Source organism: Mus musculus, chromosome X (assembly GCF_000001635.26).
Source record: "Mus musculus strain C57BL/6J chromosome X, GRCm38.p6 C57BL/6J".
Classification (NCBI taxonomy): Eukaryota; Metazoa; Chordata; class Mammalia; order Rodentia; family Muridae; genus Mus; species Mus musculus.
Window position 1 is genome coordinate 77,673,993 of NC_000086.7, and position 17,580 is coordinate 77,691,572.

Here is a 17,580-nt window from a genome sequence, read left to right on the forward strand (position 1 = left end):
CACTGTAGAGCTAGTCTTGGATTCCAAGGACAAACAGGCTCTTGAGGAAAGGGAGGGGAAACATCCCTCCCAATATAAGGAACTAAATGGCATCATAGCTACCATGGGAAATGAAGCCACTACTGACTGAGCCCTGTTCTGCCTCTATGAATAACAAAAGCATCAGAAAAATAAAGTGTTTTGAGTATATGAATAAAATATATATGTCAGGAATATGCCATCAAACAATCCAAGATTACAGTTGGTGGCCTGATAACAAAGGATAACTGTTAAATCTCTAAAAGCATGATATGGTCAGGCAAGAAATGTTCATTTTTAGATAATAATGTTGTACTATATGGAGATGAAAGGATGTACTACACAGAATTAAAAACACAGGAAACATGGCTTAAATTGGCTGGAGAAAAGAGCAAATATGTAAACCTTCAGAATTGCAGAGTCCTGTAGAGGTGAGATTTGGAGAACATCACAAAGATAGTATTATCATACCATGGGGAAACTGACATGCTTTTTGTTCTTGGGTTCAGAGAGTGATGTGAAAGATAAACGAACCCCAACATTCATTTCCATATATAACTAACAACAGTTAAAACTCAGTTCTCACCAAATCAGTGCATGAACAAGATTTTATTTAGTGAAAGCCCATAATCCAACCAATGCGATAATTAAACAAGACAGAAAGTAGAAGGCCATCTTGGCCATCTTCAGTCATAGGCTATGGGAGCGTGGTTTTGAGTCCTTGGAAAATTTAAATAAATGCCATTAAAATACTTGTTATAACTCCTGGGGGGTTCACAGTGATGTTAGCTATAAATGTAGTTTCAAATCTCAGGAAACACTTGTTTTTCTACGGGAGAAGTGTAAGAAATGAAAATGATGCCACTGCCTAAAAACATGAGAGCACATAGACTGGCTATTATACTAGCAATTCCAATTCTCTGACTAGGTGGATATAATGGCAGATGGAAAGATGGTGGGAAGGCAATTCCTGCTTTGTGAACGACAGATAAGTAGTTGAATAAGACAGCAAGGAGGAGAAAGATACTGGCAATGATGTTAAGAATGGCTGAAAGGACAAATGGATTGTGGGTGGTATTCTTCTGTACTTTCCCTGCATACACCTTTCGAAGAGCAAAAATGGTGGCAACTGTTCCAATCAATCCGAGCATGCTGGAGATCAGTAACAAGTGTTGAACAATATGAACATCCAAAGGGATAAAGCTGTCATCGTAGGTGTATCCATGGCACACTCTGGCACTGCCAAATTTGCTGTTTTGGTGATAAATGCAGACTCGCCACATTCCTATAAAGACTGTGGTAGGCTCAGTAAACATTGTTTCATTTAAGTACCAGACTCGCCACTGTGGGAGGCCTGTAGAGATGCTGCAGAGTACCCATGCTATGGATGCCAAAGCAAAACCTCCGACTTGGCAGTTGGCACTTTTGCTGAGCAACAACATGGTGACAGCGAACACAAGACAACTGTAAATAAATACAGTACAGAGTAAGAGTGGCTGTCTTTGGCTTAAGACAGTGTTCCACTACCATGAGGGAATACTCTGTTATGTTTGAGAAAGTGTGGATATCCTGTTATGAGTGTGATCTTAGCAAACAGAAGGGCCATATTTACTCACAGTTTGACAATGGTCTACACCCTCTCTAATAGTTCTACTTCTGACTAGTTATACAGTGACATTTGATCACATTCATCCATAATGATGCTCATCAAAGCACTACTTGTAATAGTGGTGATATTCAGGGCCAGCAAGGCTACATAATGAGCTCCTGTCTCTGAAAAAAAAAACCCAACATTATCTATCAATAATGTATAAATAAGGGCTGGTGAGATGGCTCAGTGGGTAAGAGCACCCGACTGTTCTTCCGAAGGTCCAGAGTTCAAATCCCAGCAACCACATGGTGGCTCACAACCATCCGTAACGAGATCTGACTCCCTCTTCTGGAGTGTCTGAAGACAGCTACAATGTACTTACATATAATAAATAAATCTTTAAAAAAATAATGTATAAATAAATTAACAATAATTAAATTAATAGAAAAATTTTGTGACTCTGGAAAATAAAAACAGTTCTCCTGTACATTACCTAAAGCAAGTTTCTTCACTTATCACATGTCAAACAGAGGACAACTGGGAACCAGGATGATAACCTAAATTGAAGAGAGAATAGTAAGTACAAGCTATAGTATGATTGTGATTATTTATTTTGTCTATTGTGAAACCAGTTGGGAAGATACAAAATAAGATATATCTGAATGTCAAAATTACTAGTGACTCTTCTTCCCTCTCTTTTTAGGTTAAAAATCTATCACATTTTTTGTTGTTGTTTGCTTAGTGCTTTGTTTTGGGGGACAGCTAATTAGTATGCTGGACTTCTCTCACACTTACTGTGTGGCTGAGGTTAGTTTCACTCTCAAGGCAATTTGCAAGCCTCATACTCCTGAGTACTGAGATTGTTGGCATGCATCACTATGCCTGGCCTATATGAGATTTTTTTTTATTATTATTATTGGTTTTGTTTGTTGTTGCCTTCTTTTTAAAAAAAAAGATTTATTTATTCTATGTGCATTGGCATTTTCCCTGCATATATGTCTATATGAAGATGTTGGATCCCCTGAAACTGGAGTTACAGATAGTTGTGAGCTGTAATGTGGGTGAGGGAATGTTCTTAACTGCTGAGCCATCTTTCCAGTCCTCTTTTTTTCATTTAAAAATTTTAAAATTTTTGAGACTTTAATATGTGAGTACTATATTTACATAATTTGTACCCTTCCTTCTTCCCTTTCCAGACCCTGCCATGTGACCTCATTCTGCCATTTGACCTCGTCCCTTTCAAATTCATAACTGAAATGCTAATAGAACTTAATGATTTGTTCCTGTGAGGCAAATGCTTTATCATTGATCTGTACCCCTTATACATAGCCTAAAATATATCTTGTGGAGTTTATTTTCAGATGTTTTCTATGTGTATGCCCTTTCTGGTGCTCTAGGGAGAAAGTGGTAGGAATGGACTTCAGGATGAGACCCAAGAGAATTCATTTCCCTCAAGTTAACCATCTATAAAATGGGTAAAATATAATTCTTGGAAATGTCTGAGGGCATCTCCATTTTCATTGCTAAAAGAAGCAGCACTTGGGCACAATGTGGTTTTTCTCTTTAATAACCCTTTGTTTTTCCATAGATTGAATTTATTGCATGAATCCTATGTGTCAGCCTCTAAAAACAGTGTCTCCAGGAGCCAGTGTGGGAAGATATGTCAACACACTTCTCAGAGGAGTGTAACATGGAGAGCTGAAGCCTCCATGGTTGTTGGGAGGCTATGAGAGTGGAAGAAATTCTTTAAGGAACTAACTCTTAACTCAGCCAAAAGAAAGAGTCCAAGTTTGAGGCTGGAGAGATGGCTCAGCGATTAAGAGCACTGACTGTTCTAGAGGTCCTGAGTTCAATTCCCAGCAACCACATGGTGGCTCACAACCATCTATAGTGGGATCTGATGCCCTCTTCTGGTGTGTCTGAAGGCAGGTACAGTGTACTCAGAAACATAAAATAAATAAATAGTTCTTTAAAAGAAAGAAAGAGTCCAAATTTTAGAATTGGGGAGAAGGCTGGGTGTGGTGGCACACGCCTTTAATCCCAGCAGAGGCAGAGGCAGAGGCAGAGGCAGAGGCAGAGGCAGAGGCAGAGGCAGAGGCAGAGGCAGAGGCAGAGGCAGAGGCAGAGGCAGAGGCAGAGGCAGAGGCAGAGGCAGAGGCAGAGGCAGAGGCAGAGGCAGAGGCAGAGGCAGAGGCAGAGGCAGAGGCAGAGGCAGAGGCAGAGGCAGAGGCAGAGGCAGAGGCAGAGGCAGAGGCAGAGGCAGAGGCAGAGGCAGAGGCAGAGGCAGAGGCAGAGGCAGAGGCAGAGGCAGAGGCAGAGGCAGAGGCAGAGGCAGAGGCAGAGGCAGAGGCAGAGGCAGAGGCAGAGGCAGAGGCAGAGGCAGAGGCAGAGGCAGAGGCAGAGGCAGAGGCAGAGGCAGAGGCAGAGGCAGAGGCAGAGGCAGAGGCAGAGGCAGAGGCAGAGGCAGAGGCAGAGGCAGAGGCAGAGGCAGAGGCAGAGGCAGAGGCAGAGGCAGAGGCAGAGGCAGAGGCAGAGGCAGAGGCAGAGGCAGAGGCAGAGGCAGAGGCAGAGGCAGAGGCAGAGGCAGAGGCAGAGGCAGAGGCAGAGGCAGAGGCAGAGGCAGAGGCAGAGGCAGAGGCAGAGGCAGAGGCAGAGGCAGAGGCAGAGGCAGAGGCAGAGGCAGAGGCAGAGGCAGAGGCAGAGGCAGAGGCAGAGGCAGAGGCAGAGGCAGAGGCAGAGGCAGAGGCAGAGGCAGAGGCAGAGGCAGAGGCAGAGGCAGAGGCAGAGGCAGAGGCAGAGGCAGAGGCAGAGGCAGAGGCAGAGGCAGAGGCAGAGGCAGAGGCAGAGGCAGAGGCAGAGGCAGAGGCAGAGGCAGAGGCAGAGGCAGAGGCAGAGGCAGAGGCAGAGGCAGAGGCAGAGGCAGGCAGATTTCTGAGTTCGAGGCCAGCCTGGTCGACAAAGTGAGTTCCAGGACAGCCAGGGCTATACAGAGAAACCCTGTCTCGAAAAAAACCAAAAAAAAAAAAAAAAGAAAGAAAGAAAGAAAGAAAGAAAGAAAGAAAAGAAAAGAAAAGAAAAGAAAAGAAAAGAAAAGAAAAGAAAAGAAAAGAAAAGAAAGGAAAGGAAAAGAAAAGGGGAGAAGGGATGCTGCCATATATTTGAGATGGCATGGTTAAAGAGCATATCATGGAGGCTGGTGAATGTCAGGTGAGGGTTCAGATGAATTAAGACTAATCATGAGAAGACCAATTGAATGTGAAAAACTTTGAGGGGGTCTAGATTTTATTAGAAATACCATGTATGGGGCATGAGGGAGGGAATGCTGTTATTGGAAATTTCTTGTAATGGCTTGAGCAATTCTCACAGCAACATATTAATAAGCATCATTCTCTTTAACTGGAATTTCTAAATCAATTGGTAGTGGAGATTGAAGCTAGGTAATCATACAAACTAGGCAAGCCCTCTACCACTGAATCATAATCCCAAACTTTAAAATACTTTCATTTTGAGATGAGATCTTGAAAGTTACCTAGGCCAAAAACAAAACAAAACAAAACAAAACAAAACAAAACACAAAAAGCAAAAAACAAAAACAAAAACCACCACCAACAACAACAACAACAAAAAACCAGCCAGGCGGTGGTGGTGCACGCCTTTAATCCCAGCACTTGGGAGGCAGAGGCAGCTGGATTTCCGAGTTTGAGGACAGCCTGGTCTACAAAGTGAGTTCCAGGAAAGCCAGGGCTACCCAGAGAAACCCTGTCTTGAAAAAAACAAAACAAAACAAAAACAAGAAAAACGAAAGCTACCTAGGCTGGATCTAGATTTCCTTAAGTGTTTCAGAAAGACATTGTCTTTGCTGTTGTTTGTCTGATTTGACATATGGCCTAATTATGTAGACCATTGTACTGGCTGGTTTTATGTAAACTTGATACAAGCTAGAGTCATGAGAGAAGAAGAAGCATCAATTGAGAAAATGCTTAAGATCTGGCTGTAAGGCATTTTCTTAATAAATGATAATGAGAGAGGACCCAGTCTATGGTGGGTCATGCCATCCCTGGGCTGGTGGTCCTGGGTTCTATAATAAAGCAGCCTGAGAAAGCCATGAGGTGCAAGCCCATAAACAGTAATATGGCCTCTGCATTAGCTCCTGCTTCCAGGTACCTGCCCTGAGTTCCTGTCCTAACTTCCTTTGATGAACAGCAGTGTGGAAGTATAACATGAAAAAAACCCTCTTCTCCCCAAGTTGCCTTTTGATCATGGTACTTCATTGGAGCAATAGAAGTGCTAATTAAGACAACCATGCTTGTTTCAAACTGACTAGGTAGCTCAGAGTAGGCTTGAACTGGTTTACCTTCTACCTATCATAAAGGTAACATTGCACTCAACTGACAACAGCATAGACTCAACAAACTAACTGTGCATCTCAGGCCCGGTCTTCTTGCCCTAAACTTCAAATGTAATCAAATGTTCTAGGTACCGTGAGTCCATTCAGATGGAAAAGAATAGTGACATAACTAAGGACGATCACAATGGAGTAGTAGAAGGGACATATATCACACTTGAGTGTTGCAGGATTTTCCCTGTCCAATTACATTAGCGCAGAGGAGACCTGTTATTGGACAGGGAAAAGGGGGCAAAGCTAAGAGTTGAGAGACAGAGAGCCTCTCAGAGGAAGGAGAAAAAGGAATGGAGGTGGGTGTGAATCAGCGTGGCTAGAACCAGCCACAGGTAGTTATGATATCATAAAACTAGAATAAGTGGGATAAAGCTTTTATAATTATCAACTGGCTCTGAAATTATTGTATTGGCATCTTGTAAATTGTGCTTTATTGATACATAAATCTGATTGGTTAACTGTAAGCGTTAAGAGTTTTAATTCTACCAGGTAATTGGGTGTTGTGATGGCTGACCATGGGGTGCATGTGGCATTGTGTGGTAGCAAATATAACTCAGGGGCCCCCACCTGAGAGTTGGTGGGCAGAGAGACCACTGAGTTGAGATCACTCAGCAGGAGCCCTGTGGCCCATGGTACCAGCATAAAAGCGGGAGCATACTGACTCGCTATCCTAATATTTCCCACAACACTTGAGACCAGAAGAACCAGAAAGGCTGCTTAGAACATTGTGTCACAAAGGATATCACAAGAATAGTAAAAAAAAAATCCTGGGAGTTTTTAATGTATTTAAAAAGCCTATCTCAAATAATAAAGATGTCCAAGTTGCACAGGTATCTTGATTTTAAGGTAAAGAACTTAGGAGACAGTGAATCACTTTCAGAGAAACCAGCCACAGGGCTGATCTGATCACCAGGAAGGAAACTTGTATCTTTCCTTTTTTTTTTTTTTTCTGATTAGAGCTTTTTATTAACTCATATTATTTACAGTCGTTCAAGCTATTTATACAGTTTCATCAGTTTAAAAATAGTTCAAATAAAAGAGAAATCTTAAAATAGCCAGACGTGGTAGTATATATATTTAATGTCATCACTCAGGAGGCAGAGGCAGATAGATGTCTGAGTGCAAGGCTAATCTGGTCTACAGAGCTAGTTTCAGTACAGCCAGGGGAACATAGAGAAACCCTATCTCAAAAAAGCATTTTCTTTTTGCATTAATTTCCTGTGTGTGTTTGTGTGATTGTGTGAGTGTGTCATTTGACAGGGTTCAGAGGACTTCTTGCAGGAGTAGATTTTCTCCTTCTACCACGTTGGTCTAAAAGACAGATCGTAGGTTGTCAGGCTTGATAACAAGTATCTTTACCTTCTGAGCCATCTTACTAGCCAAATATTTTGTTTTTGAGACAAGACTATGTCTTGTACTTATTTTTAAAACAGTTTTTTATATATTGTTATCCTTTTTTATTTTTTGATATTTTTATTTTTTTAGGTAATTATTTCATTTACATTTCCAATGCTATCCCAAAAGTCATCCACATGCTCCCCCACCCACTCCCAATTCTTGGCCCTGGTGTTCCCCTGTACTGGGGCAGATAAAGTTTGCACGACCAATGGGCCTCTCTTTCCAGTGATGGCTGACTAGGCCATCTTCTGATACATATGCAGCTAGAGACACGAGCTCTGGGGAGTACTGGTTAGTTCATATTGTTGTTCCACCTATAGGGTTGAAGATCCCTTTAGCTCCTTGGTTACTTTCTCTAGCTCCTCCATTGGGGGCCCTGTGATCCATCCAATAGCTGACTGTGAGCATCCACTTCTGTGTTTGCTAGGCCCCGGCATAGTCTCACAAGAGACAGCTATGTCTGGGTCCTTTCACCAAAATCTTGCTAGTGTATGCAATGGTGTCAGCGTTTGGAAGCTAATTATGGGATGGATTCCTGGATATGGCAGTCTGTAGATGGTCCATCCTTTCGTCTCAGCTCGAAACTGTGTTTCTGTAACTACTTCCATGGGTGTTTTGTTCCCAATTCTAAGAAGGGGCAAAGTGTCCACACTTTGGTCTTCTTTCTTCTTGAGTTTCATTTGTTTAGCAAATTGTATCTTATATCTTGGGTATTCTAAGTTTCTGGGCTAATATCCACTTATCAGTGAGTACATATCATTTGAGTTCCTTTGTGATTGGGTTACCTCACTCAGGATGATGCCCTCCAGGTCCATCCATTTGCCTAGGAATTTCATAAATTCATTCTTTTTAATAGCTGCGTAGTACTCCATTGTGTAAATGTACCACAATTTTTGTATCCATTTCTCTGTTGAGGGGCATCTGGGTTCTTTCCAACTTCTGGCTATTATAAATAAGGCTGCTATGAACATAGTGGAGCATGTGTCCTTCTTACCGGTTGGGACATCTTCTGGATATATACCAAGGAGAGGTATTGCGGGATTCTCCGGTAGTACTATGTCCAATTTTCTGAGGAACCGCCAGACTGATTTCCAGAGTGATTGTACAAGCTTGCAATCCCACCAACAATGGAGGAGTGTTCCTCTTTCTCCACATCCTCGACAGCATCTGCTGTCACTTGAATTTTTGATCTTAGCCATTCTGACTGGTGTGAGATGGAATCTCAGGGTTGTTTTGATTTCCATTTCCCTGATGATTAAGGATGTTGAACGTTTTTTCAGGTGCTTCCATTCGGTATTACTCAGGTGAGAATTCTTTGTTTAACTCTGAGCCCCATTTTTTAATGGGATTATTTGATTTTCTGGAGTCCACCTTCTTGAGTTCTTTATATATATTGGATATTACTCCCCTATCTGAGTTAGGATAGGTAAAGATCCTTTCCCAATCTATTGGTGGCCTTTTTGTCTTATTGACAAAAAGGTGTGTTTTGCCTTGCATAAGCTTTGCAATTTTATGAGGTCCTATGTGTTGATTCTCGATCTTACAGCACAAGTCATTGTTGTTCTATTCAGGAATTTTCCCCCTGTACCCATATCTTCAAGGCTTTTCCCTACTTTCTCCTCTATTAAGTTTCATTGTCTCTGGTTTTATGTGGAGTTCCTTGATCAACTTAGATTTGACCTTAGTACAAGGAGATAGGAATGGATCAATTCGCATTCTTGTACATGATAACTGCCAGTTGTGCCAGCACCATTTGTTGAAAATGCTGTCTTTTTTCCACTGGATGTTTTTGGCTCCCTTGTCAAAGATCAAGTGACCATAGGTGTGTGGGTTCATTTCTGGGTCTTCAATTCTATTCCATTGGTCTACTTGTTTGTTGCTATACCAGTACCATGCAGTTTTTACCACAATTGCTCTGTAGTAAAGCTTTAGGTCAGGCATGGTGATTCCACCAGAGGTTCTTTTATCCTTGAGAAGAGTTTTTGCTATCCTAGGTTTTTTATTATTCCAGATAAATTTGCAGATTGCCCTTTCTAATTTGTTGAAGAATTGAGTTGGAATTTTGATGGGGATTGCACTGAATCTGTAGATTGCTTTGGGCAGGATAGCCATTTTTACAATGTTGATCCTGCCAATCCATGAGCATGGGAGATCTTTCCATCCTCTGAGATCTTCTTTAATTTCTTTCTTCAGAGACTTGAAGTTCTTATCATACAGATATTTCACTTCCTTAGAGTCACGCCAAGGTATTTTATATTATTTGTGACTATTGAGAAGGGTGTTGTTTCCCTAATTTCTCTCTCAGCCTGTTTATTCTTTGTGTACAGAAAGGCCATTGACTTGTTTTTTTTTTTTTTTATTATTCTTTTTTTTTTCTTTCCATTTTTTATTAGGTATTTAGCTCATTTACATTTCCAATGCTATACCAAAAGTCCCCCATACCCACCCACCCCCACTCCCCTACCCGCCCACTCCCCCTTTTTGGCCCTGGCGTTCCCCTGTTCTGGGGCATATAAAGTTTGTGTGACCAATGGGCCTCTCTTTCCAGTGATGGCCGACTAGGCCATCTTTTGATACATATGCAGCTAGAGTCAAGAGCTCCGGGGTACTGGTTAGTTCATAATGTTGATCCACCTATAGGGTTGCAGATCCCTTTAGCTCCTTGGGTACTTTCTCTAGCTCCTCCATTGGGAGCCCTGTGATCCATCAATTAGCTGACTGTGGGCATCCACTTCTGTGTTTGCTGGGCCCCGGCATAGTCTCACAAGAGACAGCTACATCTGGGTCCTTTCGATAAAATCTTGCTAGTGTATGCAATGGTGTCAGCGTTTGGAAGCTGATTATGGGGTGGATCCCTGGATATGGCAGTCTCTACATGGTCCATCCTTTCATCTCAGCTCCAAACTTTGTCTCTGTAACTCCTTCCATGGGTGTTTTGTTCCCACTTCTAAGGAGGGGCATAGTTTCCACACTTCAGTCTTCATTTTTCTTGAGTTTCATGTGTTTAGGAAATTGTATCTTATATCTTGGGTATCCTAGGTTTTGGGCTAATATCCACTTATCAGTGAGTACATATTGTGTGAGTTCCTTTGTGAATGTGTTACCTCACTCAGGATGATGCCCACCAGGTCCATCCATTTGGCTAGGAATTTCATAAATTCATTCTTTTTAATAGCTGAGTAGTACTCCATTGTGTAGATGTACCACATTTTCTGTATCCATTCCTCTGTTGAGGGGCATCTGGGTTCTTTCCAGCTTCTGGCTATTATAAATAAGGCTGCTATGAACATAGTGGAGCATGTGTCCTTCTTACCAGTTGGGGCATCTTCTGGATATATGCCCAGGAGAGGTATTGCTGGATCCTCCGGTAGTACTATGTCCACGTTTCTGAGGAACCGCCAGACTGATTTCCAGAGTGGTTGTACAAGCCTGCAATCCCACCAACAATGGAGGAGTGTTCCTCTTTCTCCACATCCTCGCCAGCATCTGCTGTCACCTGAATTTTTGATCTTAGACATTCTGACTGGTGTGAGATGGAATCTCAGGGTTGTTTTGATTTGCATTTCCCTGATGATTAAGGATGTTGAACATTTTTTCAGGTGCTTCTCTGCCATTCGGTATTCCTCAGGTGAGAATTCTTTGTTCAGTTCTGAGCCCCATTTTTTAATGGGGTTGTTTGATTTTCTGAAGTCCACCTTCTTGAGTTCTTTATATTTGTTGGATATTAGTCCCCTATCTGATTTAGGATAGGTAAAGATCCTTTCCCAATCTGTTGGTGGTCTCTTTGTCTTATTGACGGTGTCTTTTGCCTTGCAGAAACTTTGGAGTTTCATTAGGTCCCATTTGTCAATTCTCGATCTTACAGCACAAGCCATTGCTGTTCTGTTCAGGAATTTTTCCCCTGTGCCCATATCTTCAAGGCTTTTCCCCACTTTCTCCTCTATAAGTTTCAGTGTCTCTGGTTTTATGTGAAGTTCTTTGATCCATTTAGATTTGACCTTAGTACAAGGAGATAAGTATGGATCGATTCACATTCTTCTACATGATAACAACCAGTTGTGCCAGCACCATTTGTTGAAAATGCTGTCTTTCTTCCACTGGATGGTTTTAGTTCCCTTGTCAAAGATCAAGTGACCATAGGTGTGTGGGTTCATTTCTGGGTCTTCAATTCTATTCCATTGGTCTACTTGTCTGTCTCTATACCAGTACCATGCAGTTTTTACCTCAATTGCTCTGTAGTAAAGCTTTAGGTCAGGCATGGTGATTCCACCAGAGGTTCTTTTATCCTTGAGAAGAGTTTTTGCTATCCTAGGTTTTTTGTTATTCCAGATGAATTTGCAAATTGCTCCTTCTAATTCGTTGAAGAATTGAGTTGGAATTTTGATGGGGATTGCATTGAATCTGTAGATTGCTTTTGGCAAGATAGCCATTTTTACAATATTGATCCTGCCAATCCATGAGCATGGGAGATCTTTCCATCTTCTGAGATCTTCTTTAATTTCTTTCTTCAGAGACTTGAAGTTTTTATCATACAGATCTTTCACTTCCTTAGTTAGAGTCACGCCGAGATATTTTATTTTTTTTTATTTTTTTTTTTTTTACTTTTTTTTTTTTTTTTAGGTATTTAGCTCATTTACATTTCCAATGCTATACCAAAAGTCCCCCTTACCCACCCACCCCCACTCCCCTACCCACCCACTCCCCCCCTTTGGCCCTGGCGTTCCCCTGTACCGGGGCACACAAAGTCTGCATGTCCAATGGGCCTCTCTTTCCAGTGATGGCCGACTAGGCCATCTTTTGATACATATGCAGCTAGAGTCAAGAGCTCAGGGGTACTGGTTAGTTCATAATGTTGTTCCACCTATAGGGTTGAAGATCCCTTTAGCTCCTTGGGTACTTTCTCTAGCTCCTCCATTGGGAGCCCTGTGATCCATCCATTAGCTGACTGTGAGCATCCACTTCTGTGTTTGCTAGGCCCCGGCATAGTCTCACAAGAGACAGCTACATCTGGGTCCTTTCGATAAAATCTTGCTAGTATATGCAATGGTGTCAGCGTTTGGATGCTGATTATGGGGTGGATCCCTGGATATGGCAGTCTCTACATGGTCCATCCTTTCATCTCAGCTCCAAACTTTGTTTCTGTAACTCCTTCCATGGGTGTTTTGTTCCCACTTCTAAGGAGGGGCATAGTGTCCACACTTCAGTCTTCATTTTTCTTGAGTTTCATGTGTTTAGGAAATTGTATCTTATATCGTGGGTATCCTAGGTTTTGGGCTAGTATCCACTTATCAGTGAGTACATATTGTGTGAGTTCCTTTGTGATTGTGTTACCTCACTCAGGATGATGCTCTCCAGGTCCATCCATTTGGCTAGGAATATTATTTGTGACTATTGAGAAGGGTGTTGTTTCCCTAATTTCTTTCTCAGCCTGTTTATTCTTTGTGTAGAGAAAGGCCATTGACTTGTTTGAGTTAATTTTATATCCAGCTACTTCATTGAAGCTGTTTATCAGGTTTAGGAGTTCTCTGGTTGAAATTTTAGGGTCACTTATATATACTATCATATCATGTGCAAAAAGTGATATTTTGACTTCTTCTTTTCCAAATTGTATCCCCTTGATCTCCTTTTGTTGTCAAATTGCTCTGGCTAGGGCTTCAAGAACAATGTTGAATAGGTAGGGAGAAAGTGGGCAGCCTTGTCTAGTCCCTGATTTTAGTGGGATTGCTTCCAACTTCTCACCATTTACTTTGATGTTGGCTACTGGTTTGCTGTAGATTGCTTTTATCATGTTTAGGTATGGGCCTTGAATTCCTGATCTTTCCAAGACTTGTATAATGAGCTTTTAGGTGTGTTGTCAAGCTGCTAGTGTGTGCTCTCTCTAGTTTACTTTTGGTGGCACTCAGAGCTAAGAGTTTTCCTCTTAGAAATGCTTTCATTGTGTCCTACATGTTTGGGTATGTTGTGGCTTCATTTTCATTAAACTCTAAAAAGTCCTTAATTTCTTTCTTTATTCCTTCCTTGACCAAGGTATCATTGAGAAGAGTGTTGTTCAGTTTCCATGTGAATGTTGACTTTCTATTATTTATTTTGTTATTGAAGATCAGCCTTAATCCATGGTGATCTGATTGGATGCATGGGACAATTTCAATATTTTTGTATCTGGTGAGCCCTGTTTTGTGACAAAGTATATGGTCAAATTTGGAGGAGGTACCATGTGGCGCTGAGAAGATAGTATATACTTTTGTTTTAGGATAAATTGTTCTGTAGATATCTATTAAATCCATTTCTCTCATAACTTCTGTTTGTGTCCATGTGTCTCTGGTTTCTATTTCTAGGATCTGTCCATTGGTGAGAGTGGGGTGTTGAAGTCTCCCACTATTATTGTGTGAGGTAAAATGTGTGCTTTGAGATTTACTAAAGTTTCTTTAATGAATGTGGCTGCCCTTGCATTTGGAGCATAGTTAGTCAGAATTGAGAGTTACTCTTGGAAGATTTTACCTTTGATGAGTATGACGTGCCCCTCCTTGTCTTTTTTGATGACTTTGGGTTGGAAGTCGATTTTATTAGATATTAGAATGGCTACTCCAGCTTGTTTCTTCAGACCATTTGCTTGGAAAATTGTTTTCCAGCCTTTCACTCTGAGGTAGTGTCTGTCTTTTTCCCTGAGATGGGTTTCCTGATAGCAGCAAAATGTTGGGTCCTGTTTTTGTAGCCAGTCTGTTAGTCTATGTCATTTTATTGGGGAGTTGAGTCCATTGATATTAAGAGATATTAAGCAAAAGTAATTGTTGCTTCCTATTATTTTTGTTGTTAACGTTGGCATTCTGTTCTTGTGGCTGTCTTCTTTTAGGTTAGTTGAAGGATTACTTTCTTGTTTTTTTCTAGGATGTGTTTTCTGTCCTTGTATTGTTTGTTTGTTTGTTTGTTTGTTTTTTCTGTTATTATCCTTTGAAGGGCTGGATTCGTGGAAAGATAATGTGTGAATTCGTTTCGGTCGTGGAATACTTTGGTTTCTCCATCTACACTATTAAAAAGAATGAATTTATGAAATTCCTAGGCAAATGGATGGACCTGGAGGACATCATCCTGACTGAGGTAACCCAATCACAAAAGAACTCAAATGATATGTACTCACTGATAAGTGGATATTAGCCCAGAAACTTAGGATACACAAGATATAAGATACAATTTGCTAAACAAATGAAACTCAAGAAGAAAGAAGACCAAAGTGTGGACACTTTTCCCCTTCTTAGAAATGGGAACAAAACACCCATGGAAGGAGTTACAGAGACAAAATTTGGAGCTGTGACAAAAGGATGGACCATCTAGTGATTGCCATATCCGGGGATCCATCTCATAATCAGCTTCCAAACGCTGACACCATTGCATATGCTAGCAAGATTTTGCTGAAAGGACCCAGATATAGCTGTCTCTTGTGAGACTATGCCGGGGCCTAGCAAACACAGAAGTGGATGCTCACATTCAGCTATTGAATGGATCACAGAGCCCCCAATGGAGGAGCTAGAGAAAGTAACCAAGGAGCTAAAGGGATCTTCAACCATATAGGCCGAACAACAATATGAACTAACCAATATCCTGGAGCTCTTGACTCTAACTACATATGTATCAAAAGATGGCCTAGTCGGCCATCACTGTAAAGAGAGGCCCATTGAACTTGCAAACTTTATATGCCCCAGTACAGGGGAACACCAGGGCCACAAAGGAGGAGTGGGTGAGTAGGGGATTGGGGGTTGGGTATGGGGGACTTTTGGAATAGCATTGGAAATATAAATGAGGAAAATACTTAATATAAATTAAAAAAAAAGAAAGTTTGGCTGGGTATAGTAGCCTGGGCTGGCCTTTGTGTTCTCTTAGTGTTTGTATAACATCTGTTCAGGATCTTCTGGCTTTCATTGACTCTGGTGAAAAATCTGGTGTAATTCTGATAGGCTTGCCTTTATATGTTATTTGACCTTTTCCCCTTACTGCTTTTAATATTCTCTCTTTATTTAGTGCATTTGTTGTTCTGATTATTATGTGTTGGGAGGAATTTCTTTTCTGGTCCAGTCTATTTGGAGTCCTGTAGGCTTCTTGTATGTTCATGGAAATCTCTTTCTTTAGGTTTGGGAAGTTTTCTTCTATAATTTTGTTGAAGATATTTGCTGGCCCTTTGAGTTGAAAATCTTCATTCTCATCTACTCCTATTATCCGTAGGTTTGGTCTTCTCATTGCGTCCTGGATTTTCTGGATGTTTTGAGTTAGGATCTTTATGCATTTTGTATTTTCTTTGATTGTTGTGCCGATGTTCTCTATGGAATCTTCTGCACTTGAGATTCTCTCTCCCATCTCTTGTATTCTGTGGCTGATGCTCACATCTATGGTTACAGATTTCTTTCCTAGGGTTTCTATCTCCAGCGTTGCCTCACTTTGGGCTTTCTTTATTGTGTCTACTTCCCTTTTTAGGTCTTGTATGGTTTTGTTCATTTCCATCATCTGTTTTGATGTGTTTTCCTGTTTTTCTATAAGGACGTGCAACTCTTTAGCAGTGTTCTCCTGTATTTCTTTAAGTGAGTTATTAATGACCTTCTTGATGTCTTCTACCATCATCATGAGATATGCCTTTAAATCCGGGTCTAGGTTTTCAGGTGTGTTGTGGTGCCCTGGACTGGCTGAGGTGGGAGTACTGGGTTCTGATGATAGTGAGTGGTCTTGGTTTTTGTTAGTAAGACTCTTACGTCTGCCTTTTGCCATCTGGTAAACTCTGGAGTCAGTTGTTATAGTTGTCTCTGGTTAGAGCTTGTTCCTCTCGTGATTCTGTTATTCTTTACCAGCAGACCAGGGAGACTAGCTCTCTCCTGAGTTTCAGTGGTCAGAGCACTCTCTGCAGGCAGGCTCTCCTCTTTCAGGGAAGGTGCACAGATATCTGGAGTTCAGACTTGCCTCCTGACAGAAGATGAAGATCCGAAACAGGACCTGTCCCAGAAGCTGTTAGCTTCTATAGTCCACACTCTCACCTGTGCAGAGTAGTCTCGGTGGAGTCCGGGAACCAAGATGTCTCCCACAGATGCCAACTTGTATCTTTCACACCATGGTAGTGTTGGAAATGTCATAGCTCAAAGCTATGTGTGACCAAAATACATGTGAGAACATATTAAAGGGACGAATTACTTGATTTGTCTCAGTTTCAACAATTGGAATGTATAGTCCTTACCTGTGTCAAGTCATGTATATGGTTAGTCAGGAAATCACTGTAGTGAGACCAGGAAGCAGAGGGTACTCATCTCAAGATGGACAGAAAATAGAGAAAATGGGATCAGGGATTAGGTAAAACCTTCAAATCCACCTTCACTCATATCTACTTGCTTTAGCTATCAGCCAACTCTTCTACAACCTTCTGCAAAAGTACTGCTGGATAGAGACCAAGAGTTTAACACATGAGCTTTTTCCCAGGAAAGATCATCTTCAAATTATAATACTATATAGAAGTTTAAATGTCCTGTGATTCTACTAAGGAGGTCCCTGGAGTAGTCAATACAGATATATAGCAGAGTAGTGGTTGCTAGGGGCAAGGGCAGTGAGAAAGGAGAGACAATATTCAAAGAAGACATTTCAGTTGGGGAAGATGGACAGTGATGTCCCTTCCATACTGTGAACCACAGAACCACACAATTAAGAAAGTGATTAGTGAGTTTTGATATGAACATTTAACTCCAATGTTACTCAGTGTATACAACAAAGATGGATAGAACATCTTCTAACCTGATAAGTTTTCTTCAAGTGAGTCAGTGATCGGCAATGTGGTAGAATGTGAAGGTAGCTGTGTCAGTGAACAAACACAGATGAAAACACAGCTCCCCTCACGCGTCTTTCAAGCCTTGTGTCTGGCTTCACAGTCACCTGTAGGCTCTTGGCATATTAATGGAATGCTTCAGAGTTCTGAGACCTTTATTGTGTCATCAAATTTCAACTCTTAGTGACCTCATCTTTCAAGTTTCAGCCATTAATGTATGAGTGCAGTGATACCTTTGGAGCCTAACTATGCAAGGCTTTCAGTTTCTTTTGTCTTGTACTTTTTAATGCAGCCTTTGTAGGATAAGGTCTTTTTACCAGTGTACCTTTCCGCTTATGGTCAAGACCCATTTTGTTAATTCAAACCACCTTGCTGTTCTTCTCT

General features: G+C 41.3%; 1 protein-coding gene across 3 annotated transcripts; it reads right to left on the reverse strand.

The window, feature by feature from the left end:
* Positions 1 to 676: 676 nt before the first annotated feature.
* Positions 677 to 17,306, reverse strand: Cldn34-ps (claudin 34, pseudogene). Of its 3 annotated transcripts, none has more exons than XM_006528229.1 (3): positions 17,166 to 17,306; positions 2,103 to 2,166; positions 677 to 1,482 (listed from the first exon to the last, which is right to left on the reverse strand). In XM_006528229.1, exon 3 carries the CDS (start codon positions 1,458 to 1,460, stop codon positions 822 to 824), a length of 639 nt encoding a protein of 212 aa, XP_006528292.1. In that variant the 5' UTR covers positions 1,461 to 1,482; positions 2,103 to 2,166; positions 17,166 to 17,306; the 3' UTR covers positions 677 to 821. The 3 variants fall into 3 exon arrangements, with proteins under 3 accessions (XP_006528292.1, XP_017174080.1, NP_001095055.1); XM_017318591.1 differs by lacking the exon at positions 17,166 to 17,306 and adding an exon at positions 16,618 to 16,674; NM_001101585.1 differs by lacking the exons at positions 2,103 to 2,166; positions 17,166 to 17,306 and having other exon boundaries at positions 822 to 1,460.
* Positions 17,307 to 17,580: the final 274 nt, after the last annotated feature.

What these genes read in the sequence shown, in the direction of transcription:
- Cldn34-ps (XM_006528229.1), bottom strand. Translation starts at nt 1,460, where the DNA reads ATGTTGTTGCTCAGCAAAAGTGCCAACTGCCAAGTCGGAGGTTTTGCT.